The sequence below is a fragment of the Electrona antarctica genome (assembly GCF_951216825.1).
Source record: "Electrona antarctica genome assembly, chromosome: 10".
Classification (NCBI taxonomy): domain Eukaryota; kingdom Metazoa; phylum Chordata; class Actinopteri; order Myctophiformes; family Myctophidae; genus Electrona; species Electrona antarctica.
Window position 1 is genome coordinate 43,442,765 of NC_136791.1, and position 16,422 is coordinate 43,459,186.

Below are 16,422 nucleotides of genomic sequence, written 5' to 3' on the forward strand. Positions count from 1 at the left end.
GGTGGTTTAGCCTACCTAACTCCGATGCGGTCAGCGGTCCCCAATTTTGCGCTGGCACGCCGGCATGGCACATTTGGCATTGAGCGACACGTCGGGTTTATCCTTAAAACGACGAGATGTAACTCGAGAAAGACATGGCTGTAGATTGCACTATAGCCTACCCGTTGGTTGGTAGACTTGACTATAGCTGCAGCACTCTCGATCCAGTTAACTATTCCAGGAGGGGGGGGGGGGGCACCGTTTAAATGGCTTAAGCATCTAAACTTGCAACATTGTTTTAATTGCGCGATTTTAACTGCTTGTAGTTGGTAATCTCCTACCAATTTCATATGACACAGACACATCGTTGATGTAGGCCTATTCCTTTTTTCCTTTTCTTTTTTTACATGTAGCCCATATAGGCCTACATACATACTACATACATATACTTTTATATTAACATTTTAGGAGTGAAATATGTTTCGATGCCTGTGACAGGCAGCCTCTCAGCTGGTCAAACAATGCTGCTCCGCTGTTCTACGACAGAAAAACAGGTGAGGACAAAGCGTACGACAGCTCCCGACCAGACGTGGTTTTTGTCTTGGCTCAAGTTCAAATTCAAACGTTGGCGCAAATCGTAAATGCCGAAAATTGCGGTAATTTCGGCGTACACCCATATTTTGGCGTACGCACGGTTGATAAATGAGGGCCTTAAAGTTGACAATTATTTATGTAACCTTTTTAGTTTACAGGCCGGACAATTGTGTTTAAATTTAAACACCAGAATTTTCAGTACATTTTCAGTACAAAATGTTTAAAAAAAAAGTTACTCTATATGACTGTAGGTTTATTCGTCTAATGAAGTGTGATTTTGAGTATCCAACATACTATATCGCATTGAATGGATCGGTACAATAATGTTTCCAGCCATGGTGAGACTACATGTATGCAGTTATCAGCTGCTGTTCGACAGATTCGAAAGAACACAGTGTATGAATGAATGAAATGAAAAGACAAAGCAAAGAGAAAGTAGACTCTCATGCAGTACATGAATCATGATCCTCTAAGAATATATAATAAAAAACAATACAAAAGAAAAACTGCCTTGTTGACTTAGTTTTTGTTAGATTTTTACTTTTAAAAAGTTACAAATCAACAGAACAGTAGTGGACATATGTTGTGAGCAGCGGAGACAGTTTCCAATAACAGAATGTGTTATTAGTCCTATATATGTGCATTGTTTTATTGGTTTTATTCTTTTAATTGTTTTTTTTCTTGTTCCCCCTCTGGCCCCCACACATGTAAAGCGTCTTTGAGTGTCATGAAAAGCGCTATATAAGTCCCAGATATTATTATTATTATTATTATATGAAAGGCTGCTCGACGAGATTTCGGTTCGGTTCAGTTGACCAGTCGTATCCTCAGAGTGTTCCTAATGACACATTTCTCTGCTATGAGCGACGCCACTGCCCAGGGCACTGCGTATTCCAGAGTCACTAAGCCCCACAGGTGGTACGTGTGACCCGAGTAGTCCCAGGGACACGCCCCCAGTGTCCTTAGCCCAACCCCCCAGGTGAACTCCCACAGGTAAATGAACACGGTGTAGGCAATCAACCTCACGGGCAAGGGGAGCCGACGTGCCGACAGCATGGTTCCGAGGCTCTCCATGAGGTAGATGGCCATGGCGTACATGGGCAGAGACCATAGGCTGCTATGTCCGGCCAGCCTCCTGTCCCGGGTCTCACACCAGTCGTAGGCGGCGGTGAAGGCCACCTCGCACAGACAGCCGTGCAGGGCATAGACGTACAGGCGGGCCAGGGGAGGAAGAGGACGCGATGAAATGCTCCCTAGTCGTTCTTCATCGTCATCTCCAGGTCCTGTCATGAGATGACAGCAAAGAGTACTGTAATATCAGCAGCACGCGCTCCAGTGTCATTAGAAACAGAATTTATTGTCACATCACAGTTTTAAGTAAAAAAGCGGATGAAATTTGTTTTTGTGCATAAAGTAGTAACTATTGTGTCACGTCCCAAGAAAACAGAGAAAGGGGAAGAAGAGAGAGGGGGGGGGGGGGCAGGGGGGGGGGGGGGGTAAGGAGATTAGGAGATCAAGGCAGGAAAGAAGAAAGTTTGTATTGAGCGCTTTTACCACAAAAAAGTAAGTAAGTCGTAAACGGTTTCAGGGTTTCACTAGAACAGTTGCATGTATTCTGTCATCCAGGGCAGTTCCAAGCATTAAATATTCCTATCAAACGTATAGTCATTAGCCTTGTGCTACTGTGTAATGGGGATCATATTGCTTACTTGTACTTTGTATTACGCAATTCATTTACAGTGTTCTTATATAATGCCTACTAAAAGCACACACTGTAAGTGTAACATCCTCCGTTTTCAAAATGTGTTTCCTTTTCCATCGGTCTTCTTGCAATCACATTCAACCCCACTAATGAAATAAATATAACAAGGTACTGTACTGCTCTGATCAATCCCAGGAGGATTCATCTTTCTCAATACAACAGCAATTAGAAATGATTAAACATTCATGTACTAGTTTATCCTTTTCTCCATCTCTGTCTGCAGAATAATAATGGCATGGCATCAACTTCCAACTACACAATAAAATCTTCAATGTTAATTTAACCCTTGCAGGTCCAGTGGGTCCTTGATAAACTCTTTGAGTTAGGTAACACGATTGCATTGTGCAGTTATGCAACTATGTGTCCTAATGAACTCTCTCTCTCTGGCTTATCTCTGGTGACCTAGACAAGAGTTAAGAGCCTGGTAATAAATATACTGATAATGACAACTGTCATATTCGATACCAGGATATTGTACATCAGAGTGCCGATGAAACATTAAATCATAGACAAAGTTGACAAAATGAGCATACTAGATTCAACAATAATGTGTTTTGATGGTTGATTTGATCATACATTCCTACTAGTTCAATGGTGTATGCCTGACAATGTTGATTGACAAAAATAACCAATTTTCAAGTGAAAAAAGTGACAAGTTTAGGGGTAGGCATAGTTTTACTGAGGTTAAGTTTAGGAATAGGGTTAGGTGTTTGGCACCGTTTTACTGAGGTTAGGAATAAGGTTAGGTTTAGGCATAGTTTACTGAGTTTAAGTTTAGGAATAGGGTTAGGTGTTTGGCACTGTTTTACCGAGGTTATGTTTAGGAATAGGGTTAGGTGTTTGGCACCGTTTTACTGAGGTTAGGAATAAGGTTAGGTTTAGGCATAGTTTACTGAGTTTAAGTTTAGGAATAGGGTTAGGTGTTTGGCACTGTTTTACTGAGGTTATGTTTAGGAATAGGGTTAGGTGTTTGGCACCGTTTTACCGAGGTTAGGAATAAGGTTAGGTTTAGGCATAGTTTACTGAGGTTATGTTTAGGAATACCAGGTAGAGACCATTCAGAGTTCGCCGGAATAGAGGGTATGCGCGTGACATGATTGACATCGTCACCATAGCCGGAAGTTATGCGGGAACGCTTATTGTAACTACCGGTAGTAACTTCCCACACTCGTGATGTCATCACTGTGCAATTCTATTCATTACATGCATGGTCTCAATTAGCGGCCTAATAACCCAGCTTAGCTAAATGAAAGACTTGGTAAATCCATAACAAGTTATCCAAAATACATCAAAGCAAGTTTGTCAGTGGCAGTCTGCCCAGATACCCGTCTTAATTTTGGATAATTCTCGATGATAACAATTCAAATGAATAATATCTTAAGAGTAGAATCAAAGATTGTAGTTCCATTACTTACTACACCCTACATAATTATAGTCTATAGATGCAACATATATGGCAACAAATATACACATAATGTATCATAGACCGGTATATTACTCACCATGAGTTTTAATGCCAGGAGTCCTCCTTGCATGCACTGTTCTCGCGTCCATCCCTGGGCAGCGTGTGGATCTCTGTGGATTTGAAATTAATCCTACTTCCCTGTGTGCCGTGTGTGTGTGTGTGTGTGTGTGTGTGTGTGTGTGTGTGTGTGTGTGTGTGTGTGTGTGTGTGTGTGTGTGTGTGTGTGTGTGTGTGTGTGTGTGTACGCGCACGCGTATGTTTCGATCCTAGGCTAAACATTAAGCTGCTCCATGTTATCTGGCTGGGACGGTGATGTCTCTGCAGGCTGAGGTCAGCAAAATGCAGAGAAGACCCAGGAAGTCCACCTGGATCCTTTAATGACCATGAGTTTGTACACCGTGTCTGTGTGCAGTAGTAGTAGTAGTAATACTAGTGATCCCAGTCTGTGTGTGTGTGTGTGTGTGTGTGTGTGTGTGTGTGTGTGTGTGTGTGTGTGTGTGTGTGTGTGTGTGTGTCCTAATAAGTATACAAAAATGGTCCACTATGTAGCAAGGTAGTTTATACAGGAATGCAGTGTTTCACCTCGCATCAAGTAAGGTGCTTTTCTGTCCACACAGAGAGCAATTTGCATGAACAAAGAAGCAGCCATGTGATAACATAGAACCACTTGCAAATACTGTATGGACAGTAAAACGGTCAAACAAATGGTGCAATCATATCATATAAGGCAGCGGTGGCCGAGCGGTTTGCGGAGCGGTCTTGATACCTAACCCTAACCCACGTTAAAATTACCACCGCTGAAGTGCCCTTGAGCAAGGCATTGAACCCCAACCATGAAATGTTCTATGAGCAGGGCGTGGCTGTAAACAAGCATCTCGAGCTTAGTCCACTTACCCTGGGTAAACAAAGAACTTTGCTTTGCTTCATATAGTGTATACCCCCTTTCTCCAAAGGGCTTGACAATGTGCATTACTGTACATTCCCGGAGCAGTTAGGGGTTCAATGTCTTTCTTAAAGCCTGGAGCAGCCACAATCTTTCCCGAGGTGGAGTTGGCATCCCCTAAAAACAATCAAAAGCTGTTGTGTTCTAAAAGAATCACACCTGTGTGACGTGAGGGGTGCTCTTATCATCGTACATCATCATACATCATCCATCATTCCGGCCAATCAGAATTTGTGTCCTCAACCTTCGTCTTCAATGTTTGTGTTATGCAATGTTTGTGTTTTCGTATAGGTTCGCTACCCATCCGACACCTTTCGGGCCAGTCTGATGTACTGTACCTTTTGACTCCTTAATGTGGATAATTTGGTTTCTGCTGTGAAGGAACTATTCATTGGCTGACGGGACGGCATCAGGCAAATGAAAGTAATGCATTTCACAAGATAAGGGAGTTTTGTGATGACTATGGCAAAGTCATAACATGCCCTTTGCCACAACCAAGGAAAGGAAGCTCCCTCAAAATAGACTGTGATTCTGTGACCTTGCAAACATCAGGTTGTTGCCAGTGTCACTTTGCTCAGTTCCAGGTGCCTGGCACAGTGCCCACTGCCCAGCCAGCCTCATTCTTCCCTCTCAGCTTGCTCGTGTCCTGATGGCTGCACCCCACAACTGACACATAGCCATGGGTAATCTACCAGGCTGGCAGAGATCATGTGCTCTGAGGAGTGTACTTAGTTACTGTTATCATTCATGTTAGAAAATGTGCACAATTCATTATTATAATTATAACGTATTAATATTTAGTGTACATTTGTTATATTTTCTGCAATTTGCATAAACAGCATTGTTTCCCATGCAGTCGTTGCTTTTAGTTTGGCAGACGGATTTAATGGAGTTGTACCTTTACCAGTTGATGTGTTGCGAGCTTGTAGATCGGCTGTTTTCAAAATAATTTAGAAAAGGCTTGTGGTTAGGTGATTAAGTAGTTAAGCTTAATCAGTGTCACTGAGCCTCCACCCCCCTTCAGTCCTGCAGCTCTTCAAAGCTTAGCAGCAGTTGGTGCGGAGGACATAATCTCAAACTGACACATTTGATGACTCTTAACACAATAGCTCTTAAAGGTAGAGCAACAGATAAGCGAGACAACTTTTGATATTTAGTAGTCCATATCTAAACAACAATATCAGTTTATTTTTTTCATATAATTATTTATAGGGAAATGACTTAAAATTAGACATTTTGAATAGCTGACCCTGCGGGAAGCATGAATGGAATTGCACAGTGATGACATCACGAGTGTGGGAAGTTACTAGATGGTATACCAGAACGCTCGCCTCAAAACCAGAGTTGCCCTGGGCACAATAGAGGGAATATGCATGTATAAAGTTAGTGGCAAAGTGAGTTTAACGTTGTTTAATGCAATCAGATATGAATTTTCTGTTTGGATGTATGGGCTGTAAAGGCCAGAAAGTAGTTTTTTGCCACTCAGTAAGCATTCCCGCATAACTTCCGGCTATGGTGACGATGTCAATCATGTCACGCGCATACCCTCTATTCTGGCGAACTCTGAATGGTCTCAACCTGGTATTCCTAAACATAACCTCAGTAAACTATGCCTAAACCTAACCTTATTCCTAACCTCAGTAAAACGGTGCCAAACACCTAACCCTATTCCTAAACGTAACCTCAATAAAACTATGCCTACCCCTAAACTTATTTCCATTTCTATTTCGGGACAAAATGAAGGCGAGGGTGTTTTGAGGCAAGCATTCCGGATACCGCTATAGATGTACACACTGTATTGACAGTACTTCTGGTACCTAATATTGGCTTATAACTGTACATTGTCATCCATTCCTCTTAACATTTACATGTAATCATTGTTGTCTATGTCAGGGCCATATGACCATACAAATTCTAATATCCAACTAACCAACAAAATACATTATATTTGTTACAGTTTTCCCACTTATCACTTATTCTTCATAAAACATAGGCTCTCTCTCAGCCTGGCTCAGGGTGAAGCTGCTACCACTATGAAGTATGTTATTAAGCAAACATTCACTCACACACAACATACAGTGTCTCCATCGTATAGTATAAAAAAATCACACCTGCGTGAACTGAGTGGTGCAAGGTCTTATATAGCCTGATCAGCTGTGGTCTGACGTAATGTCAGTGACCATGGTAACCATGCTCACCTGTGCACGGAAACGTACACAGGTACACAAACATACAGACAAAGCTGGTCCTGTGCACAGACACGTACACAGGTACACAAACATACAGACAAAGCTGGTTGTTGGAGTGGTTTGCACCACTCAAAAATAGTCCATGCAATGTGCCATAAAGTCTCTCCATTTGGATAAGCAGATGTCGGGCCTGACCTGTCTTGTTTGTTTTACTGTGTACTCAGTATGAAGAGATAAATGACAGATCTCCAGATCAGAGTCCAGTAAATCTAACAAACTCCCTAGACTAGAGGGCTGTGTAAAGAGACCACTCTCACTGTGCCGTTTAGGAAGTCAATAACCATTAGGTTATTGAGCTGACTGAAGGTCTGACTGTGTGTACACACTGTACTGTGATGACTGGAGCAGTGTTCCTACTCTTTCATTTACAATGTATTATTGAATTGTTGTGGTTGCAGTTGAATTAAGCGGAACTGTCTTCTATAGAACACCTTTGAAATGCTAGCGTGATATTGTAGAATATTAAGGATGTTTGGCTCACTAAAGGATAAAGCTATAACACAGTACACACAGGTCAACAGTGTTGGAAAGTAACAAAAGTAACTTATTACTTATTACCTTTATAAACCTCCCAAGGAGGCCAGCATCTTCGATGTGGGACCTGAGATGAGGGTGTGGCCGTCCGCTACTGAGCTGGGCATCTGACGATGACACACGAGAGAAGAAGAATGTGTAAACTGATATCAGAGATCTCCATATATGGACATAAAAGCAGTGTTGTTTTCGTCGACTAAAACTATGACGAAAACATTTCGTCGACTAACTTTCCTCCAGTAAGGGCGAAATCCATTTGACCCGACCGCCCGGTCGGTCCGTAGTCCGACGTGGCGGTCGGTAAGTCTGACGGTCGGTCGTTAGTCCGACGCGTTGTCAGCTTGTAGATCGGCTCTTTTCAGCAAGTGTAAAATCAGCCATTACGAGTACGACGGCATCAAGGCCCGCCAAAACACATTTTAGTCGACTAAATCACCTGTAGATTTAGTCGACTAAAATGTTATGATATTTAGTCGACTAAAACACTAAAACATTCCGGGTGACTAAAATGTGACTAAAACTAAAATAGGAATTTGCTGCAAAAAACAACACTGCATAAAAAGGGATAGAGATCTCCATATATGGGCATAAAAGAGATACAGACAGATGGGCACAATGGGTACTCTGATACAGCCCCTCTGCACTATGATTCAGACATATTGGCCGGATCGGCAGTGCGATGTAGGCCCAAACTCTAGATGTAACAGTCTTGCTCAGAGGGGGCACGGTTGCATAGTTGGTAGTGCTGTCGCCTCACAGCTAGAAGGTCCTGGGTTCGATTCCCGCTCGGGATGCTGTGGGTGCTGGCGGCGTGTTTCCTCCTCCGCGTCATCAGTGCCCATACCCGAGGCGGGGTTGGCGAAAGGGCCTTTCTGTGTGGAGTTTGAATGTTCTCCCCGTGTCCCCTAGGGTAGTTACCCTCACAAAAACATGCAGTAATCCTTGTCTGTGATGGCCCCTGGCCATATTTATTATTATTGGAGTTCTACTTTTGGTTAATGATAGTATGAGGTGATATTAGTAGTAGGAGGGTGTTGTGTTGGTGTGTGTTCTGTCTTCAGTCCAGGTGGTGAGCTGCAGTGTTCTGTGGCAGAGGCTTGGGTGTTGGCTTCATTGCCAATCAGCACTAGTAATTGATGATCTGGTCACGGAGGCGTGGCCAGGTTCCTTCTCACCTGTGAGGAACTGATCACCCTCAGAGGATTGGTGGCTGCTCTCGTCTCCATGGCAACGCTGAGGTGGCAGGCCTCACTATAAAAGCCAGTCTGAGCCTGACCGTTGCTGGGGAAGGAGGCAATCCTCTTTCCCCCAACCCCAACCAACTAGTGACTTTGATTATGATTTGAATCCCTTCGGAAAGGATTAGGTTTGCTTAGTTGTAGTTTGTCATTTGTTGTTGTTAGTCTGAATCCAACTCATTGATTCATCTTATGTAAATATTCATTCATTTATCCACATTTCTGTTAATAAATTATATTTTGCATAAGCTGCTGCTTCTCATTTCCAACATGTTGCGGGTCTTTGCCCCTAGACACTAAGGGTCGTAACATGGTCTCTAAACTGCCTCCCCCTGGCCAGCCGGGGCGCCTGATGGAGGGGAAAGGAACTGGTTGGAATAACGTGTTCCTTCCACGTGCTACGTCCAACCAGGGAAACTCCCCCCTGTCAGGTGTAAAGGAACAACTTGGACACTCAGGCATGAAGGAAGCATGAGATCAAGTCTGTTGCTCTCCCCATGTCCCCCATATATGGGGACTAGTTTGGCGGAGGGTGTGTAGAGCCCAGGATCACATTAGATAATTGACACAGGTGTGACAAATGGGTTACAAAATCGTGGAATAAAAAAATATATATATAAAAAAAAAAAAGTCTTGCTCAGGGACACACAGCGACACATTGCTGGCCTGGAACTGAACCTGGAACAACCTTCTCTCTCTAGTCTAACCACTCCGCTAGCTGCCCCAAACTCTCTGGTTTTCTGGTATATTCTTTTTTAAATGTTTGCCTTGGGTTTGAATTGTTGATAAGAAAGGGCTTGGTTTCCTCCACATGAGAATAGGGATGCCAAGCATATTTATTTTATTGTTTAGTATGTTTTTAGAGCGCCCCTCTTCACACAACTGTGATTTTTATTCTTGTCTGTAGAATAGTAAATAGTTTTATTTGCTGGAAGAGATTTTTATGTATGGAGCAAATAAACATATTTGTTAAAAAGGATTAAGTGGTTATTTAAGCGCTTGAAATTGTATTTGTCATGTGATGTGATCAAGCGCAGTCCTTACCCATGAACTTGTTTTCACAACTCCATTTCACAACTCCGTTGTTCATAAACAACTTTGGCAGAGTTACGGCACTGGAGGAAGTGGTAATTGAACCAAACCCTTGATGACAATCTGGTGATCAGTCAACCTGAAAAGAGATGAACATTTCTAATGAACACAATAAAAGTAGGCATACTTTCTAGTCCTGGAGGGGAAATTGCTTCATAATAACAGGGTAAATATTATTCACCAATCACCACAGACAATAGCACTGATTCATGATCAAATAAAAAAGTATGGATGTGTGTGCATCACTGACGTGCAAGTGTTCATGTACATATGTATACTTGTTTATTATGGAGAATACAATCTGTGGAGAAATTTGGCACCATTGCTCCTTCAGCACATTGTGCCTTCCAGTCACTAAGATAAACTCAAATTAAAACAATCATTGTTGTTCATCTTAGAAAGTTAGGGGAATTTGTACAAATTGGCCTTCGACTGAAAGTGCATTGTTATGTTTCCCTAGTATTTCATCCCCAAACTATATTTGCTACTCCTTTGATGAACCATTTTCATATCCAACATGATTGATTAATGAAGCTTTCATATCATGGCACCTCACAAAGTTAAAACTGGATTCATGTGCTGGGGCTTCAGCGTGGAAGATTTGTATGGTTTGAGAAGGATGCAAATTGTGAAATAGAAATGCTTTCTCAAGAATTGGCCCACTCATAGCATTGTCTTCCTGTGTAGTATCATCACGCCTCAAGCAAGCGTACAGTAGGAGTGTCGCAAGGATCTTATGTCATAACCACTGAAAACTGTAGTCTGAATGCAACACAATCACAGAAAACAGTAGACACTGCGTATAAGACATTGATACAACACTCAACTCACAGTACCCTCTCACCCCAGCGAGGAGAGGATTCTGAAACGGCTCCTTCTAAAATTACTGACTTGATTAAGAGGAACTGGTGAGTACTCAGGATATTCTTTCTATAATATTCGTTTTATTGATCCTGTGGGGGGAAATTCATGTGTCATAGCAGCACCACAGTAGACAGGAAACATAGGCGAGATACGAGATCTAAATGTTGGCATATGTATGTACAATCTATCATGAATAATAAGAGCTATATCCATGAATGGATACTGTATGTATATGCACAGTCTGTACGTATACAGTTTACAGCAGTTATAAGTAGGGATGGAGTTCGCATTTTACACACATGAACCAGTTAACAGTTTCTACAATACAAAATAAATACTTTATTCGATAAGCGTCTTATTAGGTTTTTTCGGGTTTCGAGGTCCATCCCTAGCTATAAGCATGAATAGGAAGGAGCCAACCAGTGCCCGAGCATCTGTCTGATATCTTCTATCTGCGGTATCAATAATAATCTTTATTGTCCCGAAGGATATTCTTCTTCAGAGTCTGTTCAAACATCCACATCAAAACAACACAGAGCACATAACACCAAGACGATACAAAAACATGAGGTCCTCCCTCTGTACAGAACCATCCTATTGGCGGGGCAGTTTGTTTAATGCCGTGATGGCTGAGGGGACAAAACTCCTATACTAAAATTGACCTTTTTCCATGGCCAGGTTCTGTATCTTTGTCCAGATGGCATGAGGTTAAATACGAGATACAGGGTGTTCAGTGTCAACATCCGAGTCTCTGTGCGTTCTGTCCACTGCTCACTCACTCTGGCTCATGGACCACTAGGATGTACTGGGATGCAGGCATATACACTACATACTGCCTGGCTCAAATGATGGATGCACTGATGAAATGCACACAGGGAGTCACTCGTTGTCAAAGAAATCTGAGCACTGTACTAACATACTTTTCTCTCATTCATCCCTTCAGAGATTCAGTTCTTGAGTCGCTGAAAATAAGTTGTGGGTGAGTTGTGGATCCTGGCAAAACCCCAAGTGAGAAATGGGTTTGGTGACCGACTTCCCAATGGTGGTAAATCAGACCGACACACACCACTGTGACGACAGCCATGATTTGACTGCCTCGGTCCTACCCCCTATTCTAATCATTGAGATGATGTTTGGACTGCCGGGGAACTTAATGGCCCTGTGGGTCTTCTGGTTCCGCCTGAAGCACTGGAAGCCCAGCACGCTGTTGCTCTTCAATCTCCTGCTGGCTGATTTCCTGCTCATCATCAGCCTGCCTTTCCGCATACACAACTTCCTCACTGAGGAGTACTGGGTGTTCGGGGAGGCCTGGTGCCGCATTAACCTCTTCATGCTGGCCGTCAACCGTTCGAGCAGCATTGGCTTCATGACCGCTGTGGCGGTGGACCGGTACTTCAAGGTGGTCCACCCGCATCACCGGATCAACCGGATGACGACGACTCAGGCGGCAGGCGTGGCAGGCCTGATCTGGGCGATTGTGGTCGCCCTTCGGGTTCCGCTGTTGACCTTGGATCTCCTTCGGCAGAAGGGTGACTTTTCCCTGTGTCGGAGCTTTGATTCCTACGAGAAGACACCGCCACAGATAGTCCTGCACAACTTTGTCTTCGTGGCAGAGTTCTTCCTGCCCTTAATGGTGTTGCTCTTCTGCACAGCTCGGATTGTCTTCATCCTGTACCGCCGGCAGCTGGATAAAGACAGGAAGGTGCGACGGGCCGTCCGCGCGGTGGGAGCGATCGTCGCCGTGTTCATCATCTGCTTCCTGCCCGGCATTGCCACGGGGCTGGCCACGGTATACATAAAGAGATTCCATCCTGCCGACTGTGTGTCCTACAGGCTGGCGGCCCAACTCTTCACTCTGTCCATTGGCTTTACTTACCTGAACAGCGCCCTGGACCCCGTTATCTACTGCTTCTCCAGCGTCATGTTCAGCAATGTCCTCAAGACCTACTTCAACAAGCTGGGTCTGATGGAGATGAAGGTGAGACGTCGCAGTACAACCAGCGACGGATGAAACGAGGCAACTGGAATGAGGGGGGCGGTGTGTGTGTGTGTGTGTGTGTGTGTGTGTGTGTGTGAAGAAAAGAAAGACAAGGATCACACTTCATGGTCTCTTCCCTCGCTGGTGGAGATAAAGGTGGGACGTCGCAGTGCTACAACCCACAATGGATGAAACATGCAAGGCAGCTGGAATGAGGGGTTGTGTGTTTGTGTGTGTGTGTGTGTGTGTGTGTGTGTGTGTGTGTGTGTGTGTGTCTCTTCCCTCGCTGGTGGAGATAAAGGTGGGACGTCGCAGTGCTACAACACACAATGGATGAAACATGCAAGGCAGCTGGAATGAGGGGTTGTGTGTTTGTGTGTGTGTGTGTGTGTGTGTGTGTGTGTGTATGTAAATGATGGGTATACCATCATAATGCTCCTATATATATATATATATATATATATATATATATATATATATGCTGATATACAAAAGTAAACATGTTCTTGAATCTCCCACCAATGTATACTGTATATACCTGTACCAGTGGTTCTAAATCTGTGGGCCCGGGCCCACTGGTGGATTGCGAGGATATTGCATGTGATATCATTGATATCATCATTAAAACAATTATGATACAATAACATTAAAAACATTACATGATTATGCCAGGACATTAAAATATTTCATTTTTTCATTGCAATACGGATAAATAGATTTCACGCTTTCAAAATTTTGAACCACTGGCATACACTGTACAAATTCACCTTTCCCCTCTACACCTGTAAAATAAGTTCTCAATAAGAAGGTATGCAGAGAAACAACATTCGATGTATAAGAATTTTAACAGTGATGGTTAGTTTAGTTTTGAGTTTATGTTATAACATTTAGGTAATTAGGGATCCATCGGTTTTGAATAATATACAAACTCAATTAATCTGTGCTTTTGTGTGTGCTATTTTTGTATGTATAAACTCATGTTTAATCTACTGTATATGTTATGTAGGCTAGCCTATATGCTGAAATGTTGTTGTTGGTCATGTATATTATTATAAAAAGACATCCTGGGGAGGGAAGGAAATGTGTTTTGTGGTGTGTGGCACCCTCTGGTGGCTGCCTTAAGCTGTTTTTTCGGACAATAAATCAATAATTGGGGACTCGCTGATATGAGACCAAAATTAAACGAATATATTGATGATGCAGGTGTACTGATGATTCAGGTGTTTCTCTCCTATTAACAAAAAAAAAAAAAAAAAAAAGTATAGAAATAAAGTAATGTTGTGGGTGAAGGATTCCTTTAAGCCTGATTCATCACATTTTTCAGGGGCACAAACCCACATACTGATGCTGTACATAATGCTTAGCTGTGCTGCTTAAATATGAAATAAACAGGCTTTCCGGTAAGCCAAGAAGCATTGTTACAACAGAGAAATAATCTACCAAACACACATTTCTGAACTTTTTTATCTTTATATATAAATAAATAAAAATGACAGTGACATTCTATGTGATACACTGGACCTGTGTTGTCTCTGTACTTGGACCCCACTAGCCTGGCTAGTAAGCAGACTAATATCCCACTGTAATCCGCAGCAGGCCAAAACAAATGTTTTGCCAAGCGGCAGATTCGCGTCTGTCGGAATTATGGGTCGACCCATAAGGAATATTTTCACGTACTACATGTGCAAATTTACTGTAATCAAAATGCCCCCTTTCCCTCTGGTTCTCCTTCAGCACTGGCCAGGGAGCACTGGCCAGGAATATTCCCACTTAATAAGGTTTCCATTCTTTCCAAAGGGAAACAGATATTAATAATAATAATTATTATTTGCATAGCACCTTTCATACATAAAATGTAGCCCAAAGTGCTTCATGTTAACATAATAAATAGCAGGATGCCAGAAAGCAAAACGTAATCTGTAATGTGTTTTAGATATCCAAAACCACATTTCTCCTGCACACAAACAACATCCTCTCACAGCACATTGCCTGTGTAGTGTGAGGACCCACAGATTGGTGATCTGCTACCTGCCTGTTCAGGAAGGCCTTAAATACCAGTGTCACTTATACCAGTGTCACAGACTCACTTATGACATCACTTTACCTCTGCCTCCCTCTAGTCACATTCAGGTGACTAATTGCCTCCACCAATGTACCCTGCGTTAAATCCAATATTATGGTCTTATCCATCTCAGTGAACATATTTTAATGGTAGCTAGATAAGTGTTCATAATTATCTTTATTAGATAATAAGATAGTGGAAAATCTGAGGGCGGAGCCTACTGGTTAAAGTGACAGATGTGTTCCGCATGAGTCAAGGCGTGTGTAAACAAGATCCATGGTTATTGGCCAAACGATGCACGAGTTTATGCCTGTTCAAAGTTTTCATTTTTAAACGATTGCTATAGAGCGTCGCAGTCCCGCCTCCTACCCGGGACCAGGAAATGAAATCCAATGCATTATTCTCATAGACATTTCGTAAAGTATTTATTTAAAGACGGTTACGCCGCGGACAAAGCCAACTCGAGTCGTGACAACTCATGACAACACAAACAATATTTTGGACCAAACAAATAATTAGAAAGAAGAAAAACAACAAAAAAAGTGTTGTAACCTGCCGTTTTTTTCTTCTTTCTAATTATTTGTTTGGTCCAAAATATTGTTTGTGTTGTCATGAGTTGTCACGACTCGAGTTGGCTTTGTCCGCGGCGTAACCGTCTTTAAATAAATACTTTACGAAATGTCTATGAGAATAATGCATTGGATTTCATTTCCTGGTCCCGGGTAGGAGGCGGGACTGCGACGCTCTATAGACCGTCGCAGTCCCGCCCCCAACCCGGGACCAGGAAATGATTCTCCGTTCATTTTCCTCATAGACATTTCAGAAAGTATTTATTTAAAGACGGTTACGCCGCGGACAAAGCCAACTCGAGTCGTGACAACTCATGACAACACAAACAATATTTTGGACCAAACAAATAATTACAAAGAAGAAAAACAACAAAAAAAGTGTTGTAACCTGCCGTTTCTTTCTTCTTTCTAATTATTTGTTTGGTCCAAAATATTGTTTGTGTTGTCATGAGTTGTCACGACGAAGAACACCACCTCTCATAAGATGCAATGGAAAAGTTCTAACTGCACTCACGTGTAAAAATGTCCCATCAAACTTTCAGATGCTGTTTTTCTCCCAGTGTGGAGGAAGAATGATTAGGATTTTTATTGTGATCTCTCGCCCTTGAAATATATAATCCTTGGTTTCTGTTGTGTTTGAACAATAATAGCAATTCAAAACAGTTGTCCTCAAAACCACACCTCCTGTCATAAGAACGGGAGGTGCGCTCATGAACACGGCAGCAGAGCCTGATTGTGCACGGCTGCACGCGCACCTGCAGTCCATCAAGTATAATTTATGCTTCGTCCCGCGATGGTGTCGCGCACGCAGACCTCTAGTCTACGCTCAAAACAGTCGCATCGGCGATGCGATGTGAGCTTGTATATCAGCTGTTCTCTGTGCTCAATACTGTTGGGCTTTGAAGTATAAATGTCTCCTAGGGTGCATCTCACTAGCCAAGTCACAAGAGGAGGTTGAATGGACTGAAACCAGCGCTCCCCAAAACAACAGGTTTGGAGATCTGTTGGGAATTGATTACATGAAACAGTCACCCGTGCGCCCAGTCCCAATGTTTGTTAGCCTGGTTAATAAACCAGACCGAAGTGTTGTGTG

General features: G+C 42.7%; 2 protein-coding genes across 3 annotated transcripts; one reads left to right on the top strand and one right to left on the bottom strand.

The window, feature by feature from the left end:
* Nucleotides 1-1,281: 1,281 nt before the first annotated feature.
* Nucleotides 1,282-15,923, bottom strand: LOC306931111 (transmembrane protein 229B-like). Of its 2 annotated transcripts, XM_079512318.1 has the most exons (5): nt 15,844-15,923; nt 9,809-9,935; nt 7,551-7,633; nt 3,838-3,910; nt 1,282-1,856 (listed from the first exon to the last, which is right to left on the bottom strand). In XM_079512318.1, the coding sequence occupies exons 2-5, from the start codon at nt 9,852-9,854 to the stop codon at nt 1,381-1,383; spliced, it is 678 nt and encodes a 225-aa protein (XP_079368444.1). In that variant the 5' UTR covers nt 9,855-9,935; nt 15,844-15,923; the 3' UTR covers nt 1,282-1,380. The 2 variants fall into 2 exon arrangements, with proteins under 2 accessions (XP_079368444.1, XP_079368443.1); XM_079512317.1 differs by lacking the exons at nt 9,809-9,935; nt 15,844-15,923 and adding an exon at nt 8,284-8,580.
* On the top strand, nt 10,641-12,871 carry hcar1-3 (hydroxycarboxylic acid receptor 1-3). The gene is made up of 2 exons (XM_079512568.1): nt 10,641-10,764; nt 11,664-12,871. The coding sequence occupies exon 2, from the start codon at nt 11,736-11,738 to the stop codon at nt 12,729-12,731; it is 996 nt and encodes a 331-aa protein (XP_079368694.1). The 5' UTR covers nt 10,641-10,764; nt 11,664-11,735; the 3' UTR covers nt 12,732-12,871.
* Nucleotides 15,924-16,422: the final 499 nt, after the last annotated feature.